The following is a 20729-nucleotide window of genomic DNA, read 5'->3' on the forward strand; positions in this document are numbered from 1 at the left end:
GAATCTTTGGAATCCTCTTTTTCAAGGAGCACTAGAGACCGGAATATATTCAAGGCTGAGTTAGAGGGATTTTTAAATTGACAAGGGGGTAGATAGGAACGTGGAGTTAAGGAAGGTCAGCCATGGTCTTATTGAATGCACAGGTACTGAATGGATACATTGCTCCTATTATTTTATGTTATAACTCTCCTCAAATAAAAACTTCATTTCCCCTGGCTTTTATGCCAATCATTTTAAGGTGCATCCTGTACTTACTGATCCTCCTGCCCTGTTTCTTCCTATCTAATATATTAAAGTAGGATAATCTGGGGCAGAAGACAAAAACAGCTGAGTTTTTGTTTTAAACAGATTAATGAGATACCTGCAACTGCAATGACACACTCCGGCTCAATAGCGTTCCCAGCCTCATCGATGAACACATGTGAAAAATAACCATAGGGGAACTCTGCAGATGCCAACCTGATTCGAAAGATAAAATAAATTGCAGCAAACTATAATGGAATTCATTTGGCCCCACACACACACACACATCTCTCCCACATGTTAAAACAACAACACAGGCCACCTGATCAGCAGATCTATTCATGCACAAAACCTCTCAAAATGGTTGATGCATCAGCTGGACAAGAACCCCTGCAAATGAGGAATTAACCTTTTAGAACAGAGACCTTAACCTCTGTGCCTCAGAAGGCAGTGGAGGTGGGGTTATCAAATCAAGACGGAGATAGATAGGTTCCCTAGCCAAACACAAACCTAAGTTCCCAACAAAAACAAATCAGCCATGATCTTCTGAATGTGCAATAGGTTTGAAGGGCCGAATGGCCTACTCCTGTTCTTGATTAGAATGTTCATTTGTTTAAGGAGAGGTACTGAGCCAGGAATTATGTTGCATTGAAAAAGGTCTTTGGTCACAACAAACTCCATTTCCTGACCACTGAGTGCATCCCTCTCCTTGGCAACTCTGTGTGAACCACACTGTTAACAACCCCAGTATCATAGTGAATCTGGAACTCATGCATACAGTTACACTGCCTCTGCAACACTGTCCAACTCAAACTCCAAATTAACGTCTCCACTCGAACATTCCAAATTTTTCTGGCTGACTTCAACTTTCATCCTCCAGAAACGTGAACCTCTGCTGCCCACTTCCGATCTCACATTCACCAATCAAGCTCAGTTCTTGCTGACCTGCACTGGCACTCCATACAATTTTAAATATTCTCATCATTGTTTTCAAACTTGGCCATATCCCTGGGACACCCTTTAGTTTCACAAGCCCTGAGATTTCGGTGCTTCTCCAACTCCCGTAGTCATCACCATTAACAGCTGTGTTTTTTGCCTGGGGTGCCGAGCTCCAGAACATCCTCCCTAAACCTCGGGATGGGATGCTCTTCGGAGGGTTGGCACAGACCCAATGTCCCGAATGGCCTCTGTCTGCACTGTTGAGATTCCATGAGTGAAGTTGGGGCCTTCTACTTCTAGAGAGCAGAAACATCAGGAGGATTGTTGCTTGGGATGTAGGGAAACCCACAGGGCTGTTAGGTAGGGAGTTCCAGGCATCAGAGACTATGAAGCAATGGAGGGATACTTCTAAGGCAGGATACTACGTGCACTGTATTACTTCACTGGTGATACGGAGGGTAATCTCATGCACCCACTGCCCTTTTCCTTTCAGGATTGTGACCCAGAAGGATTTTTCTGAACTATAGTGCAGCTTTCTCGTCCCCTCCTGATAGAAACTTATGCTCGTGTTGAGGAAAATCCATAGGCTCGTTTATTTCCAGTTACTCAGGACCATGGCAACCAACTGCAAACATTAAACTTATGATCCATCACATCAGGTTACACACTGGTTCAGTATTACCATCAGCTGGGATCAAAGTAGCACTTGGAAATATTTCAGACCAGGCTGATTCCTGGCAAAAAGGGATTTGACATTGGAGGAGAGGTTGAGTGGCTTGGGCCCATATTTCCTCCGGTTCGGAAGAACGCGCTGACCGAATGATGCAAGTTTCCGATAATGGTGCATCGTTAATAAAAAAAGGAGGCCTCTTCAAAAGTGGAGAGTTGCTGAGATACCCTGGTTGATATAGAGAAGGTCTGAAGCGGTGCAGTCCAACAATGTGCAGGTAAGGTGGATTGGCCATGCTAGAATTACCCATGGGGTCCAAGGTGTACAAGCTAGGTGGATTAGTCATGGGAAATGCAGAGCTACAAGGATTGGAGTTTTTGTTTTGGAGGGTGGGAGTGTGATGGTTAGTTCTGGGCGGGATGCTCTTCGGAGACTTGATAGGTCGAATGGCCTGCTTCCACGCTGTAGGAATTCTCGGATTCTATAAGTGGAATTCCTGATGAAAGGCTTTTGCCCGAAACGTCGATTTTCCTGCTCCTCGGATGCTGCTTGAACTGCTGTGCTCTTCCAGCACCACTGATCCAGAATCTGGTTTCCAGCATTTGCAGTCATTGTTTTTACCCACATGTGACTCCAGACCCACCAAATGTGGCCAACTCTGAACTGATAGTGATGTTGTTGTCTTCTCAGTACTCTCTCGAGTGACCCAGCAAGCTACGCTGTTTTAGGGCAATGAACCAGAGGTCAACAGGCAGCCAGAACAACACAGCAAAAGGAACTGGTCAAACAGCATGAGAGAGGTGGATTAGTTTGCACTGCAAGTTGTGACAATATGAAGTGATTATCCATTAGATCAGGGGAAACCATTTTTTTAAAAAACCACTCGAGAGGTGTGTATTGCTGGTTAGACCAGCATTTATTGCTCATCCCCAGTTACCCCCCGAGAAGGTGACAGTGAGCTGCATGGTTGAACCATACAGTCCATGTGCTGTAGGTAGTCTGATAATACTTTAGGAAGGGAATTCCAGGATTCTAGTGAGACCACAGTGAAAGAACAGTGATACGTGGAGAGTGGCTTGTATCTGCTGCCCTGGTCCTTCTAGATGGAAGTGGTTGTAGGTTTGGAAGGTAATATTGAAGGAGCCTTTGTGAATTTCTCTAGTGTTTTATCGATGGTACACACTGCTGCTGCTGAGCGTCAGTGACAGATGACTGTAGATGTGGTGCCAATCCAGCGGGCTGCTTTGTCCTGCATGGTAAGCGTCTTGAGTATTGATGGAGCTGCATTCATCCAGCCAAGTGGGGAGCATTCCATCACATGTGCTTAGAGATGGTAGACAAGCTATAGGGAGTCCAGAGATGACTTACTTGCTGCAGTACTCCTGGCCTCTGACCTGCTGTTTTTAATCGCGATTCCGCTGGAGTCTCTGGTCAGTGGTAATCTCAAGATGTCGATTATCGAGGGGTGGTGGTTAGCTTGCCTCTTACTGGTGATGGTCATTACATGGCATTAAAATGTTACTCGCCAATTGTCAGCCCAAGCCCTGGATAGTGACCAGATCTTGTTGAATTTGAACATCGACCGCTTCAATATCTGAGTCGTCACGAATGGTGAACATCTCCATTTCTGACCTTATGGTGGAGGGAAGGTCATTGATGAAGCAGCTGAAGATGGTTGGGCCCAGGACAATACTCTGAGGAATTCCTGGAGCAGAGAAGACTGACCTCCAATCACCACAACCATCTTCCTGTGTGCCAGGTATGACTCCAACCACCAGAGAGTTCTCATCGATTCCAACTTCACTAGGGCAGGGCTCAGGGGGCAGCAGTGGCTCAGTGGTTAGTAACTGCAACCTCACAGAGCCAGGGACCTGGGTTCGATTCCAGCTTCAGGCGACTGAGCAAACTCCACACAGACCGACATTCTCCCCATTTCTGTGAGGGTTTCCTCTGGGTGCTCAGATTTCTTCCCACAGTCCAAAGATGTCAGGATGGATTGGCCATGCTAAATTGCCCATAGTGTTCAGGGATGCATAGTTTAGTGCATTTGTCATAGGAAATGTAGGGTGATGGGTGGGGATATTCTTAAGGTTCAATGTGGGCTCGTTAGGGCAAATGGCCTGCTTCCACACTGTCAGGATTCTATGGTATTCTATGGTCTATGACTCCTTGATGCCACACTCAGTCGAACGTGACCTTGATTTCAACGACTATCACTCGGACCTAACTTCTAGAATTCAGCTCTATTGTCCATGTTTGGACTGAGGCTATAATGAGGTCAGCAGCTGAGGGGTTTTGATGATCCAAACAAATCAATGAGCACATTAGTCCCTTCTAACTGCTGCTTGATAGCACTGTCAATTCCACTTTCCATCACTTTCTTGTGCTGTAGGGTACCATAATCTTCCCATGTGAAATTAGATAAGCACGTTGAAGAGGTTACGCTTGCAGGAATATGGGAGTAAACAGAAATGGGGCGATGTATTCAGGAGTGATAGCACAGACACAACGACTAAATGACTGTGTTCTGCACTACTGAAGTCTATGAAAGGTCACTGCAGGTCACGCGATTCTCAGTACTTACCTTCCAGCTGTAATCAGGGTAGTGACAATGACACGGTATTGCTGGAGCTCTTCCTTCGTTGGGAACTCAAACGCCTGGTTGGATTCATTCCAATTTGAGCATTCCTGACAGATACAAGGCAGGAGTTAGCAAATATCTCGAGGACTGACAGCACCAATGGGTGAGCTGTCACCCCTATCACCTGGGGTCACATTTCCCCACATCACAACAGTCACGACAGGAGTCAAACGGCAGGGGCGGCACGGTGGCTCAGTGGTTAGCACTGCTGCCTCACAGCACCAGGGTCCCAAGTTCGATTCTAGCCTCGGGCAGCTGTCTGTGTGGAGTTTGTACATTCTCCCTGTGTCCGCGTGGGTTTCCCCCCCAGAGTCCAAAAATGTGCAGGTTAGGTGAATTGACCATGCTAAATAGCCCATACATTACAGAACATAGAACATTACAGCACAGAACAGGCCCTTCGGCCCACGATGTTGTGCCGAACATCTATCCTAGATTAAGCACCCATCCATGTACCTACCCAATTGCCGCTTAAAGGTCACCAATGATTCTGACTCTACCCAGAGTGTGGTGGGAGCATGGAATGCGCTGCCCGTGGGAGTGGTAAAGGACCCACCCCTGACATCTCCCCTATACCTTCCACCCTTAACCTTAAATTTATGTCCCCTTATAACACTCTGTTGTACCCGGGGAAAAAGTTTCTGACTGTCTATCTATTCCTCTGATCATCTTATAAACCTCTATCAAGTCACCCCTCATCCTTCCCCGTTCCAACGAGAAAAGGCCGAGAACTCTCAACCTATCCTCGTACGACCTATTCTCCATTCCAGGCAACATCCTGGTAAATCTTCTCTGCACCCTCTCCAAAGCTTCCACATCTTTCCTAAAGTGAGGCGACCAGAACTGCACACAGTACTCCAAATGTGGCCTAACCAAAGTCCTGTACAGCTGCAACATCACTTCACGACTCTTGAATTCAATCCCTCTGCTAATGAACGCTAATACACCATAGGCCTTCTTACAATCTCTATCCACCTGAGTGGCAACTTTCAAAGAGCTACGTACATAGACCCCAAGATCCCTCGGTTCCTCCACCTGACTAAGAACCCTACCGTTAACCCTGTATTCCGCATTCTTATTTGTTCTTCCAAAATGGACAACCTCACACTTGGCAGGGTTGAACTCCATCTGCCACTCCTCAGCCCAGCACTGCATCATATCTAAGTCCCTTTGCAGCCAACAACAGCCCTCCTCACTGTCCACAACTCCACCAATCTTCGTATCATCTGCAAATTTACTGACCCACCCTTCGACTCCCTCATCCAAGTCATTAATAAAAATTACAAACAGCAGAGGACCCAGAACTGATCCCTGTGGAACTCCACTTGTAACTGGGCTCCAGGCTGAATATTTACCATCTACCACCACTCTCTGACTTTGACCGGTTAGCCAGTTTTCTATCCAATTGGCCAAATTTCCCTCTATCCCATGCCTCCTGACTTTCCGCATAAGCCTACCATGGGGGACCTTATCAAATGCCTTACTAAAATCCATGTACACTACATCCACTGCTCTACCCTCATCCACATGCTTGGTCACCTCCTCAAAGAATTCAATAAGACTTGTAAGGCAAGACCTACCCTTCACAAATCCATGCTGGCTGTCCCTAATCAAGCAGTGTCTTTCCAGATACTCATAAATCCTATCCCTCAGTACCCTTTCCATTACTTTGCCTACCACAGAAGTAAGACTAACTGGCCTGTAATTCCCAGGGTTATCCCCATTCCCTTTTTTGAACAGGGGCACAACATTCGCTACTCTCCAGTCCCCTGGTACCACCCCCGTTGACAGTGAAGACGAAAAGATCATTGCCAACGGGACTGCAATTTCCTCTCTTGCTTCCCACATAATCCTAGGATATATCCCGTCAGGCCCGGGGGACTTGTCTATCCTCAAGTTGTTCAAAATATCCAACACATCTTCCTTCCTAACAAGTATCTCTTCTAGCTTACCAGTTCGTTTCACACTCTCCTTTTCAACAATACGGTCCCTCTCGTTCGTAAATACTGAAGAAAAGTACTCATTCAAGACCTCTCCTATCTCTTCCGACTCAATAGACAATCTCCCACTACGGTCCTTGATCGGACCTACCCTCGTTCTCGTCATTCTCATGTTTCTCACATACGCATAAAATGCCTTGGGGTTATCCTTGATCCTATCCGCCAAGGATTTTTCATGCCCTCTCTTAGCTCTCCTAATCCCTTTCTTCAGGTCCCTTCTGGCTATCCTGTATCCCTCCACTGCCCTGTCTGAACCCTGTTTCCTCAACCTTATGTAAGCCTCCTTCTTCCTCTTTACTAGACATTCAACCTCCCTCGTCAACCATGGCTCCCTCACACGACCATTTCTTTCCTGCCTGATAGGTACATACATATCAAGGACACGTCGTATCTGCTCCTTGAAAAAGTTCCACATTTCCACCACATCCTTCCCTGACAGCCTCTGCTCCTCAAATCCTGTCTTACAGCATCGTAATTTCCCTTCCCCCAATTGTAAAATCTACCCTGTTGTGCGCACCTATCTCTCTCCATAACCAAGGTGAAAGTCACAGAATTGTGGTCACCATCACCAAAATGTTCACCCACTAACAAGCCCATCACTTGTCCCGGTTCATTACCGACTACCAAATCCAATATGGCCTCCCCTCTGGTTGGACAATCTACATACTGCGTTAGAAAAGCTTCCTGGACACACTGCACAAACACCGCCCCATCCAATCTACTTGATCTAAAGAGCTTCCAATCAATATTTGGGAAGTTGAAGTCACCCAGGACTACGACCCTGTGGCTTCTGCACCTTTCCAAAATCTGTTTCCCAATCTGTTTCTCCACATCTCTGCTGCTATTGGGGGGCCTATAGTAAACACCCAACAAGGTGACTGCACCTTTCCTATTTCTGACTTCAGCCCATACTACCTCCAAAGGCAGATCCCCCTCAAACTTCCTTTCTGCAGCCGTTATACCATTTCTAATTAGCAATGCCACTCCCCCTCCTTTTTTACCACCCTCCCTAATCTTACTGAAACATCTGTAACCAGGAACCTCCAACAACCATTCCTGTCCCTCATCTATCCACGTTTCCATGATGGCCACAACATCGTAGTCCCAGGTACCGATCCACACCTTAAGTTCACCCACCTTATTTCTGATACTCCTTGCGTTGAAGTATACGCACTTGAGCCCATCTCTGTGTCCACAAGTATTCCCTGTCAGTGCTACCTTCTCCACAGCCTCCTTACATTCTTGGGCATACTGACAAACAGCTAACTTACTTGCTGGACTACAAGTCCGGATCCCATCCCCCTGCCAAATTAGTTTAAACCCCTCCGAAGAGTGCTAGCAAAACTACCCCCCAGGATATTGGTGCCCTTCTGGTTCAGGTGCAACCCGTCCTGTTTGTACAGGTCCCACCTTCCCCAGAATGCAGTCCAATTGTCCAAATACCTGAAGCCCTCCCTCCTATACCATCCTTGCAGCCACGTGTTCAACTGCACTCTCTCCCTATTCCTTGCCTCACTGTCACGTGGCACCGGCAACAACCCAGAGATGACGACTCTGTCTGTCCTAGCTTTTAGCTTCCAGCTTAACTCCGAGCTCTTGAATGACCTCCCCACCCCTCTTCCTACCTATGTCGTTGGTGCCAATGTGTACCACGACCTCTGGCTGCACACCCTCCCCCTTAAGGATTCTGAAGACACGGTCTGAGACGTCTCGGACCCTGGCACCCGGGAGGCAACAAACCATCCGAGAGTCTCGCCCATGTCCACAGAACCGCCTGTCCGTCCCTCTAACTAGAGAGTCTCCTATAACTAGCGCTCTCCTCCTCTCCCCCTTTCCCTTCTGAGTCTCAGAGCCAGACCTCACGCCACAGACCCCGTCACTGCAGCTTACACCTGCAAAGCTGTCCCCGCCAACAGTTTCCAAAGCTGTATACTTATTGTTTAGGGGAACGACCACAGGGGAACCCTGCACTGCCTGCTTCTTCCCCTTCCCACCTCTAACTGTTACCCAGCTACCTCTGTTCTCCGGCATAACTATGTCCCTGTAGCTTCTATCAATCACCCTCTCAGCCTCTCGAATAATCCTCAGTTCATCCAACTCCAGTTCCAGTTCCCTAATTCGTTTGGTGCATTAGTCAGAGGGAAATGGGTCTGGGTAGGATACTCTTTGGAGGGTCAGTGTGGACTTGTTGGGCCAAAGGGCCTGTTTCCACACTGTAGGGAATGTAATCTAATTAGAAACATACTTTCCTGTACATAACAATCTCTGGGATGTGAAGTAGTGAGGAAGTACTATAAGCAATGCAGGGCTTTCTGTACAATGGGGCAGTAAAATAAAGAGCCTGTAAATGAGTCAATACCAACAGTGCACAATTTGGTGCATTCATGATAACAAGGGCCCCCTCTTCACCGGAGGGTGGTGAGGATGTTGTGAAATGCAAACAGCAGAGCAGGGAAGGCAGTTGGGTGTGGGGGAGTGGGGAGACAATATATTAACGCAAAACATTAACCATTTCAAATACTGCACAAAACTCCCACTGCACTGTTCCCAAGAGAACACTCGTAGGACAGAGACTGCAAGGGGCGAGATAGAGAGTAGAGCTCTCTCCACATTGCCCCCATGAAACACTCCTAGGATATGGACAACACTGAGTTAGGTACCAAAGAAAGTACTTTCTACTCTCAAACTCAAATGATTGCTCCCTTGATATTGTTACAATCAAATGCTTCCAGGACAGGGACAGCATGGAATTCGATATAGAGTGAAGCTTCCTCTACACAGCCACCTATCAAATCATCTCAGGACAGGGGAGTTAGATAGAGTAAAACTCCATCTCCTACACTGACAACTTGGCTCCACAGTCTTGTTTATTACAACCAAACTGTGACATTCTCGCATTCTCCCCCCAAATATCTCCATGTCCTTACCAGAGAGTTAGTGATTTAAGGCTAAATCAGATGCAAAATTGTTTTGTTTGTAAATGTTCCTGTTCTGAATTAATCTAATAAGTGGACAAGGCAAAGGGAGGATCAGAGCTGAAAATGTGTTGCTGGAAAAGCGCAGCAGGTCAGGCAGCATCCAAAGAGCAGGAGAATCGACGTTTCGGGCATGACCCCTTCTTCAGGAATGCCTGAAACATCGATTCTCCTGCTCCTTGGATGCTGCCTGACCTGCTGCGCTTTTCCAGCAACACATTTTCAGCTCTGATCTCCAGTATCTGGAGTCCTCACTTTCCCCTCAAAGGTAGGAGCAGGGCTGGTAGCAAAACCTGACCCCACTCTGTGACAGAACCAACAGCGTGACAGGCCATTTGGGGAAACTGGCCCATTCTGGGATCCACACTCCACAGGAGTGGAGAGAAATGGTGGACTTGTAATATCACTAGTCTGGCAATCCCAAGGCCCAGTGGCATGGGGTTCAAATTCCACCATGGCAGTTGGTGAACTTCAAATTTAATGAAGAAATCTGGAATTGAAATCAGTTCTCAACAATTGTGAACAGGCCAATCAGACAGGTGTAAGATCCCATCATTTCATTAATGAAAAGAAATCGGTCATCCTTACCCAGTCCAGCCACAGGATTCCAGACCCATAGTAATGTTAGTCATTCCGTTCAAAGGCAAAATCGGGATGAGCATGAAATGATGCACACATTGCACAAAAGGGATAAGTGTTTAAAAGGGAGTTTCCTCCCACTGGGTTCATCTAATTGCATTGCTGTAACCTCGATACCCATCTTCCTCAGGATCTTAAGGATTCTCCTACTCAATGAAAATTGAAGAGAACTGTGGGTGCTGTAAATCTGAAACAGAAACCGAAATTACTGGAAGCGCTCAGCAAGTGTGGTAGCACCTGTGGAGAGAAATCAGAGTTTCGGATCCAGTGACCCGTCCTCAAATGTTACTGTAAATACTTATCACAAGTTCTGAGGAAGGGTCAATAGGCCTGAAACGTTAACTCTGATTTTTGGCCACAGATGCTGTCAAACCTGTGGAGTTTTTCCAGCAATTTCTGTTTTTGATTCTCCTTAACCTTTCATCTTGGCAAACATGTGTTGATCCTCAGGTTAAACCATCACTAGTCATTCCTCTAAAATCAAAAAGAAAAAGAGAATAGCCCTATTATTAAAATGATGGCAACTTTATTTCTACTTCACTGTTTGTTTTCAGCATTCCTCACGGTAGTGAGATCTGCACTTTGAGCACTCTCTGGGGATGGAAGTTCCTGGGGACTTGTTCTGGGAGTGAGGACCTGAATTCTGGGGTTTCTGCACAGGTGGGAGCTCGGTTTGAGGAGCGGATTTAAACAAGAGAGAGGAGAATTACCTGTACGTCCCGGGGGATGGCGCTCCAGATCCGACTTACGGCATTGAGGCGATAAATGTACCTTTTGTTCACATGTTTCTGGATTCTTTGACATAGGAGGTCAGTGGCACTGTTGGTTGGAGCACATGCAAGGATGTGTGCTGTTGGGATACAGCACAGAACCTGAGAGCCAAAGCCAACGTTAAAAAATCAACAAGCAGTTGAAGGTTGTCAAATGTAACAAATACCAAAGATCATCAACAAACTTTATAACCGCAGAATGTTACAGCAGAGGTGGAGATGACCATTCAGCCCATCAATCATGCACTGTGATAGTTATCCAGCTCCATCTCATTATCACGCTCTTTCACTCCAAGCGTGACGGTTAGTTAATTCTTTGCCCATGTGCTTATTCAATTCCTTTTCCTTAAATATTTCCGAATCAACTTGTTCAGAAATGTTATGATACACCTTTGGAGCAGGAGGCACTCAAATATGGACCTCCAGGCCCAGACATAGGCACACTACCACTGTCCCACCATCTTTATTAGATTCCTTGCTAAATATTGACATCAATTTCAGGTGTCAGATCATTATCTAAGAAACAAAACAAAAAGAACTGCGGAAGCTGGAAATGTTAAAACAAAATAAATTGAGAAACAACAGGTCTGGCAGTATTTGTGGAGAGGATTATCATTTCAATTCCAGTGAACAACAGACTTCCTGGATTCTCATGGTCAGAGTGTTCGTTCCCTGATTTACCCCACCCAATCAACATCAAGTCTTTGCTACACTCTTCACTTCTCCCAGATCACAGCATGCTTTTTTTGAGAGAAAAGTTTCAAAAAGAACTTTACACGTGGTGGGGAAAGAGAGTCACAGATGTACAGCATGGAAACAGACCCTTCGGTCCAAGCCGACCAGATATCCCAACCCAATCTAGTCCCACCAGCCAGCACCCGGCCCATATCCCTCCAAACCCTTCCTATTCATAAACCCATCCAGAGGCCTTTTTAATATTGCAATTGTACCAGCCTCCACCACATCCTCTGGCAGCTCATTCCATACACATACCACCCTTTGCGTGAAAAAGTTGCCTGTAGGTCTCTTTTATATCTTTCCCCTCTCACCATAAACCTATGCCCTCTAGTAAAATATCATGTCTATTTACCCTATCCATGCTCTTCGTGATTTTATAAATCTCAATAAAGTCACTCCTTAACCTCCGACACTCCAGGGAAAATAGCCCAGTCTATTCAGCCTCTCCCTATAGCCCAAATCCTCCAACCCTGGTAACATTCTTGAAAGGGTTCAGAAAAGATTTACAAGTTTCACAACATCTTTCCGATAGGAAGGAGACCAGAATTGCATGCAATATTCCAACAATGGCCTAACTTATGTCCTGTACAGCCGCAACATGACCTCCCAACTCCTGTACCCATACACTGACCAATAAAGGAAAGCATACCAAACGCCTTCTTCACTATCCTATCTACCTGCGACTCCACTTTCAAGGAGCTATGAACCTGCACTCCAAGGTCTCTTTGTTCAGCAACACTCTCATTAAATGTATAAGTCCTGCTAAGATTTGCTTTCCCAAAATGCAGTACCTCACATTTATCTGAATTAAACTCCATCTGCCACTTCTCAGCCCATTGGCCCATCTGATCAAGATCCCATTGTAATCTGAGGTAACCCTCTTCCCTGTCCACTACACCTCCAATTTTGGCGTCATCCGCAAACTTACTGACTATACCTCTCATGCTCACAATTGAATCATTTATATAAACAACGACCCAGCACCAATCCTTGTGGCACTCCACTGATCACAGGCCTCCAGTCTGAAAAACAATCCTCCACCACCACCCTCTGTCTTCTAACTGAAGTCCATATAGATCATGTCGACCACCACTCTGCCCTCGTCAGTCCTCTTCGTTACTTCTTCAAAATAAAACTCAATCAAATTTGTGAGACATTATTTCCCATGTACAAAGCCATGTTGACTAGCCAAATCAGTCCTTGCCTTTCCAAATACATGTACATCCTGTCCCTCAGGATTCCCTCCAACAACTTGCCCATCACCGAGGTCAGGCTCACCGGTCTATAGTTCCCTGGCTTGTCCTTACCACCCTTCCTAATCAGTGGCAGCACGTTTGCCAACCTCCAGTCTTCCGGCACCTCACCTGTGACTATTGATGATACAAATATCTCAGTAAGGAGCCCATCAATCAGTTCTCTAGCTTCCCACAGAGTTCTAGGGCACACCTGATCAGGTCCTGGGGATTTGTCCACTTTTATGCATTTCAAGACATCCAGCACTTCCTTCTCTGTAATATGGGCATTTTGCAAGATGTCACCATCTATTTCCCTACATTTTATACCTTTCATGTCCTTTTCCACAATAAACACTGATGCAAAATATTCATTTAGTATCTCCCCATCTCCTGCAGCTCCACACAAAGCCCACCTTGCTGATCTTTAAAAGGGGCCCTATTCTCTTCCCTAGTATTCTTTGGTCCTTAATGTATTTGTAAAAACCCTTTGGATTCTCCTTAATTCTATTTGCCAAAGCTATCTCATGTCCCCGTTTTGCCCTCCTGATTTCCTTCTTAAGTACACTCCTACTTCCTTTATACTCTTCTAAGGATTCACTCAATCTATCCTGTCTATACCTGACATATGCTTCCTTCTTTTTCTTAACCAAACCCTCCATTTCTTTAGTCATCCAGCATTTCCTACACCTACCGGCCTTACCTTTCACCCTGACAGGAACATACTTTCTCTGGATTCCTGTTATCTCATTTCTGAAGGCTTCCCATTTTCCAGCCGTCCCTTTACCTGCGAACATCTGCCTCCAATCAGCTTTCGAAAAAGTTTGTGCCTAATACCATCAAAATTGGCCTTTCTCCAATTTAGAACTTCAACTTTTAGATCTGGTCTATCCTTTTCCATCACTATTTTAAAACAAATAGAATTATGGTCACTGGCCCCAAAGTGCTCCCCCACTGACACCTCAGTCACCTGCCCTGCCTTATTTCCCAAGAGTAGGTCAAGTTTTGCACCTTCTCTAGTAGGTACATCCACATACTGAATCAGAAAATTGTCTTGTACACACTTAACAAATTTGTCTCTATCTCAACATTTAACACTATGGCAGTCCCAGTCGAGGTTTGGAAAGTTAAAATCCCCTACCATAACCACCCCATGATTCTTACAGATCATTGATATCTCCTCCAAGTTTGTTTCTCAATTTCCCTCTGACTATTTGGAGGGTCTATAATACAATCCCAAGAAGGTGATCATCGCTTTCTTATTTCTCAGTTCCACCCAAATAACTTCCCTTAATGTATTTCTGAGAATATCCTCCCTCAGCACAGCTGTAATGCTATCCCTTATCAAAAAGGCCACTCTCCCTCCTCTGTTGCCTCCCTTTCTGTAGCATTTGAAGAATGATATTTGTCTGAAAGTTCAAGGTAGCACGAGCTCAACATCACCTTTAAACACAGAGCAGGAGTAGGCCATTCAGCCCATCTAGTCAGCTCAGCCATTCAACAAGATCATAGCTGTTCTGATAACCCTCAACTCCACTTTCCTGCCTGTCCCTCACCCTCCTCAATTCCCTTACCGATGAATCATCTGCTGTGGTTCCTGGCAGTGGCAATCCTGGCTCAGTTAGCAATGCCTGCATCCTGTGAAAGAATAACCAGCTGAACTAGGTGGAGGCCATTGGTGGGATAGTTACTTCAGCACATGTGAAGAGGTAGGTCCTGACACAGCAGTAGAGTGAAGCTGGGAGAGGTATACACCTGTAAATATTTCCCTCTAAACAAAAATGCTGGAGTGAAGACTGGCTCAGGTATATCCTTCGCCAACTGGCTATCAAGATTTTTAAGAATAAATATGAAAAGTATTTATTCATGGGATGTGGGTTTCATTGGCTAAGTCATCATTTAGTATCTATCCCTGGTTATCCTGGAGAACTGGGTACAACAGGTTGCATGGCCCGCTGTCTTTTATTAGCTTTGTTATAGTCCTTAAAGCATTTTATAGGTTGCTTTATTTAAAAAAGCAAAAGATTCAATTCAAACACGATCTTGTCTTGGGAAGCAGAGATACCTTAATTGAATATTTCAAGGAAATGGATAGTCTTGTCCTTCTGACTGACCTCCAAAATTACCCCCAACCGCTCCCCAACAAACAGGAAAATAAAACCACAAGATTTCCAAAGGTTAACTCTACTTGTAACATGTTCTTGCAACACTTACCGAAGTTGGTTCAATGATGTAACCAGAACTGCAAACCATTTGACCAATCAGCCCTTTGCTGGTACTTTACATGCCCATTACAACTCGCTCTAATCAGTGTATCTTTTTGTTCCCTTCTCCTGCTGTGCAGAGATGCAGCTTTCCTTCATTGTATCAATTCTATTTGTCTCCACCATTCCCCATTTCCGCATGCTCCCCATTCTCACCACTCAAATCTCTCCCGCATTTCCCTCTGCAAGAGATTCAACCTTGCTAGTTTTGTCGTTGTGTACAACCAGAGAACTCTTCTCTAGATCAACTCTATGAAATGTCTTCAATAGAAAAATACTGAAAACAGGAGCGAGAGTAAGCCATTCTGCCCAATGGGGCTGTTCAGCCATTCCTTGTCCTCATGGTCAATCAACTCTTTAATATCTAGAAGTTTATTTGTTTCTCTAATATTATTTTAATTAAGGACAACAATTTATATGACTCCCTTAACAAATCAAACTACCCCAGGGCACTTCATAGCAACAGTGTTCAACAAACCCCCCTTTTGTGCTTCATTAATAATCTTCCCTCCATTGTAAGGTCAGAAGTGAGGATGTTTGCTGATTATTGCACAATGGTCAGCACTATATGGGACTTGTCAGACACTGAAGCAGTTCATCTTCAAATGCAGCGAGAGCTGGACAAGATCCAGGATTGAAACGAAAGTGTGGCGCTGGAAAAGCACACCCAGGTCAGGCAGCATCCGAGGAGCAGGAGAGTTGACACTTTGAGCATAAACCCTTCATCAGGATGAAGGGCTCTTTCCTTTATGCTCGAAACATTGAGTCTCCTGCTCATCGGATGCTGCCTGGCCGCTGTGCTTTTCCAGCAGCACTATTTTTGATTCTGATCTCCAGCATCTGCAGTCCTAATGTCCAGGATTGGGCTGACAAATGGCAAGTAACATTCATGTCACAAATGCCAAGCTATGAATAAGAGATAATCTAACAACCCCCCACCTTGACATTCCCTTACAATCAACTTACTATCCCCTCCTATCAACATCCTTGATGTTATCATTGACTAGAAACTCAACTGGACTTACCATGTAAACACCATGGCTACAAAAGCAGGTCAGTAGCAAATAACTCACCACCTGACTTCCCAAAAAGTCTGTTCACCATCTACAGGGCACAAGTCAGGAATGTTCTAGAATATTCCTACTTGCCTGGATGGATGTAGCTTCAACAACAATCAGGACAAAGCAGTCCATTGCGAGTGGCATCACATCCACAAACATGCACTCAATCCATCACCAACACTCGGTAGAAATACTGCGTACCACCTGCAAGATGCATGGCATAAATTCACCAAATCCATTACCACTTCCACCCAAAAGGACAAGGGCAGAGATGCATGGGAAAATGGTGGTTAGTACTGCTGCCTCACAGCGCCAGGGACCTGGGTTCGATTCCAGCCTTGGGAGACTGACTGTGTGGAGTTTGCACGTTCTCCCCGTGTCTGCGTGGGTTTCCTCCGGGTGCTCCGGTTTCCTCCCACAGTCCAAAGATGTGCGGGTCAGGTGAATTGGCCATGCTAAATTGCCCATAGTGTTAGGTAAGGGGTAAATGTAGGGGTATGGGTGGGTTGCGCTTCGGCGGGTCGGTGTGGACTTGTTGGGCCGAAGGGCCTGTTTCCACACGGTAAGTAATCTAATCTAATCTAAACACCACCTCCTGCAAGTTCCCCTCCAAACCACTCACCATCCTGACTTGGAAATATATCGCCATTCCCTCACTGCCACTGGGTCAGAATCTGGGAATTCCGTCCCTAACGGTTTGGTGGATCTATCTGCTGAACATGGACCGTGATGGTCCTAGGCAGCAGCCCACCATTACCTTCTCAAGGAGCAGGAGAGTCAACGTTTTGGGCATGAGGGCTCATTCCTGAAGAAGGGCTCATGCCCGAAACGTCGATTCTCCTGCTCCTTGGATGCTGCCTGACCTGCTGTGCTTTTCCAGCAACACATTTTCAGCTCTGATCTCCAGCATCTGCAGTCCTCACCTTTCTCCTACATTACTTTCTCAAGGGCAACTAGGGACAGGTAACAGATACTGAGCCAGCACCTCCCATGTCTGACGAGTGAACAAACAAAAAGCAGAGAGCTTTGAGGGTTTGGAGTTTACAGAGACAGGGAGAGATTGGGCCATATCCAGAGGGAAAAATGTGTTGCTGGTTAAAGCACAGCAGGTTAGGCAGCATCCAAGGAACAGGAAATTCAACGTTTTGGGCCAGAGCCCTTCATCAGGAATGAAGGGCTCTGGTCTCCAGCATCTGCAGACCTCACTTTTTACCCATATCCAGAGGGGACAGACCAGTGATAAATTATCATCCTTTGAAATGTTTGCTCTGGTTATACTGGAACTCCATTCTGGATTACAGAAAACCGGTACATGCCAAATGTTTACTGTTTACCATTTCTGGATGATGATGGGATTTGAAAATAAAGTCAAGAATTTTAAAATCATGGCATTGTGTAACCAGGATCCAAAGTACTTCAGCAAGTAGGAGGATGCTGGGTAAGTAGGATGTGGTGTGTGTTAGGACACCAGAGTTTTTGATGATGTCAAACTTACTCAGGGTAGAATGTGAGACCAGGCCATGAGTCATAAATTCTACTTCCTCTCTCAGGCCTCTGTTCCCTCTAGCACCCAGCTACATCCTGTTCAGTCTGCTCATCACTATATCTGCTTCAATCTGGTTAATATTCAGGCTGCACCTTCTCTGTTGCTGAGTGAGTGAAAAGTGGGGGGGGGGGGGGGCGGAACAGATATCACACCATCACATGATGATCTAAAAATATTTTGCGCTATCTGGGTCACATATCCGAACCAATGCTGAAATTGACAAAATCTGAGAGACTGGAGGTGATCAGGGTCATTATACACACATACACACCATGAAAAACCCAATTGTTCCCCAAAACAGGACTGACATCACAAAGTAGGTCATGGTTGAAATACTGCAGTGCTGGCCTCATGCAGGGCTATATAAAAGGCTCAAATTAATCAACAGCAGTGGTCCAGCCAAAAGGGTGTAGTGGATAGGGAATGACAAAACCTAGATCTGTTCCTTCAACACGGGGCTAAGCAATTACTCACAGCAACATCCGTCATATTTTAACAAAATGAAGTGCTGTTGACTTTTCAAAATACGAAGCAGCCTATTTTCCATTGCTAAATCAGGAAACAGTTGTAAAAAGGAGAGCTGAATCTTATTTTGGTTTTCAACATTAAAGGAGTCAAGTATGGTTCCAGGAATGAGAAACTTCAATGCTGAGGAAAGATTGAAGAGGTTGGCATCATTATCCTTAGAGAGATGAGGCCAGGGTTTGAGAGGAGATTTGAAAGAGGTTTTCAAAATCATGAGCAGACTGAACAGAGTAAATAGGGTGAAGCTGTTCCCATTTGTGAAAGGAACTAGAACAAAACTGCGTAGGCATAGGTTAAACGTGATGTGCATCTGAAGCAAGGGTGATGTGGCTCAGGCAGGTTCAATGGAGTTGTTCAACTGGGCATTGGATGACTATTTGGATAGAAATAGTGCACGGGGGATTGGGGAAAAGGCAGGAGATTGGCAGTAGGTCATACAGGGCACAGAGCTAACTGGCCTCCTTTATCGAGAGTCAGTTAGTTACTGAACAATCGTAGGAGATAGAATTCCAAATACCGATCATGGAGTTGTCGGAGGGATATGCAAACACTCGAGCGTCATTATAGATTGGCGAGGAACCACTTGAACCTGGCTCACTGGTAGCTCTCCAGAGACAGTCCCATCAAATCTGAGCGGATACTGCCTGTGCAGTACCACAAGGGAGCATCACTGTCAACTTTCAGGCAAAGTATTAAAGCAAGGTTCCATTTGCTCCACTGGGGGGGGTGTGGGGATGATAAATATTACAGTGTGAAACTCTTAATAAATTTTCTTTCATTCTCAGGATGTGGAGTTGCTGGCTGGGCTAATATTTAACGCCTGTCTCTAATTGGTTAAAATTGATGATGAGCCACCCCTTTAAACAACTGCAGGCCTGGGGGTACGGGTAAATCCACCGTGCTTGTTACAAAGCAAGATCCAGGGTTTGCTTCCTTTTTATTCATTCACAGAATATAGATGTTGATGGCTGGCCCAGCATCTATTGCTAGTTCATACTGGCCCTGGAGAATGTGGTGCTGAACTGTTATTGTTGCAGTCCATGGGTTGTAGGGATACCCATAATGCAATTAGGGAGAGAATTTCAGAATTTTGACCCAGTGACAGCAAAGGAACAGCAATATGGTGAGTCAGGATGGCGAGTGGCCTGGAGGGGAGCTTGCAGGTAGCAGTGTTCCAACATATCTGTTGCCCTTGTCCTATTGGATGGGAGTGGTTATGTCTGGAAGGTGCTATCTAAGGAGGCTTGGTTAATTTCTGCAGGGAATCTTGTGATTAGTATACACGTGATGATGGTTGATGATGCAGCTGAGCTTCAGTGATGGAGAGTGTAAATTTTGAATGTATTAACTGGAGTTCCAAATAAGAGGGTTGCTTTGTCCTGAATGGTGTAAAGCTTCTGGAGTGTTGTTGGAGACACACTCATGCGGACAACTCGAGTGTTCCATCACCCTTTTCAAAGTGAGGGGAAGAGCTTCAGGCAAAAAGGGATCAGAGGGTAGGGTAGAAAGTAGCCACAATCATACTAAATAGTGATGCAGGCTTGAAGGGCCGAGTGGCCTACTCTTGCTCCAATTTTCAACATTTTACTTCTTTGGTTTACACTCATGACTGGTATCTAGTAGGTAGTAGGCAAGCTCTGGGAGAAAGGAGGAGAGTTGCTCATCAAAATTCCTAGTTTCTGGCCTGTTCTTATAGCCACAATATAAATATGGCTAGGCTACTAAGTTCTGTTGAATGGAAACCTTCTTGCCCCAAGTAACATTGATCATGGTGGGCACCACTGAGGATTACGGGGCGACAGGTAGATTCTCCTGGTCATTGCCTTGCATTTGGAGGCACAAGGGTCCCTCATCACTCAGCAGTGCAGCCTGGATATTGGTCTTGGTCCTCTTTGGGGCCGGACTAAGGAGATTAGATTAGACTTAGATTAGACTTACAGTGTGGAAACAGGCCCTTCGGCCCAACAAGTCCACACCGACCCGCCGAAGCGAAACCCACCCATACCCCTACATTTACCCCTTACCTGACACTACGGGCAATTTAGCATGGCCAATTCACCTGACCCGCACATCTTTGGACTGTGGGAGGAAACCGGAGCACCCGGAGGAAACCCACGCAGACACGGGAAGAACGTGCAAACTCCACACAGTCAGTCGCCTGAGTCGGGAATTGAACCCGGGTCTCAGGCGCTGTGAGGCAGCAGTGCTAACCACTGTGCCACCGTGGAGAGGTTGCTTCACCTTGTAGGAGAAGCTAGAACCAAAACAGCATAAATCGGAGATTAAACGGTGGCCCATTCAAGACAAAAGGAGGAGGAATTGCTTCTCAGAAGGCGGTGAATTTGTGGAACTCTTTACCACGGACAAAAGCAGTTGAGGCTGGGTCATGGAGTACAATCAAAGCTGAAATAGACAGATAAGGCAGCAAAGTGGCTTTAAGGATTAGAACAAAGAAAATTTACAGCACAGGAACAGGCCCTTCGGCC

At 45.7% G+C, this 20729-nt stretch overlaps 1 protein-coding gene across 3 annotated transcripts in view; it reads right to left on the minus strand.

The window, feature by feature from the left end:
- The window catches only part of LOC132828136 (putative helicase MOV-10), a 96420-nt gene that overhangs the window by 23849 nt on the left and 51842 nt on the right, over positions 1 to 20729 (minus strand). For all 3 annotated transcript variants that reach the window (XM_060845052.1, XM_060845054.1, XM_060845055.1), the window contains 3 exons: positions 10818 to 10979; positions 4437 to 4540; positions 362 to 459 (listed from right to left, as the gene is read on the minus strand). In XM_060845052.1, the coding sequence (XP_060701035.1) occupies positions 362 to 459; positions 4437 to 4540; positions 10818 to 10979 (364 nt within the window). The remainder of the gene's footprint in view (positions 1 to 361; positions 460 to 4436; positions 4541 to 10817; positions 10980 to 20729) is intronic.

Source organism: Hemiscyllium ocellatum, chromosome 26 (genome assembly GCF_020745735.1).
Source record: "Hemiscyllium ocellatum isolate sHemOce1 chromosome 26, sHemOce1.pat.X.cur, whole genome shotgun sequence".
NCBI classification, from domain to species: Eukaryota; Metazoa; Chordata; class Chondrichthyes; order Orectolobiformes; family Hemiscylliidae; genus Hemiscyllium; species Hemiscyllium ocellatum.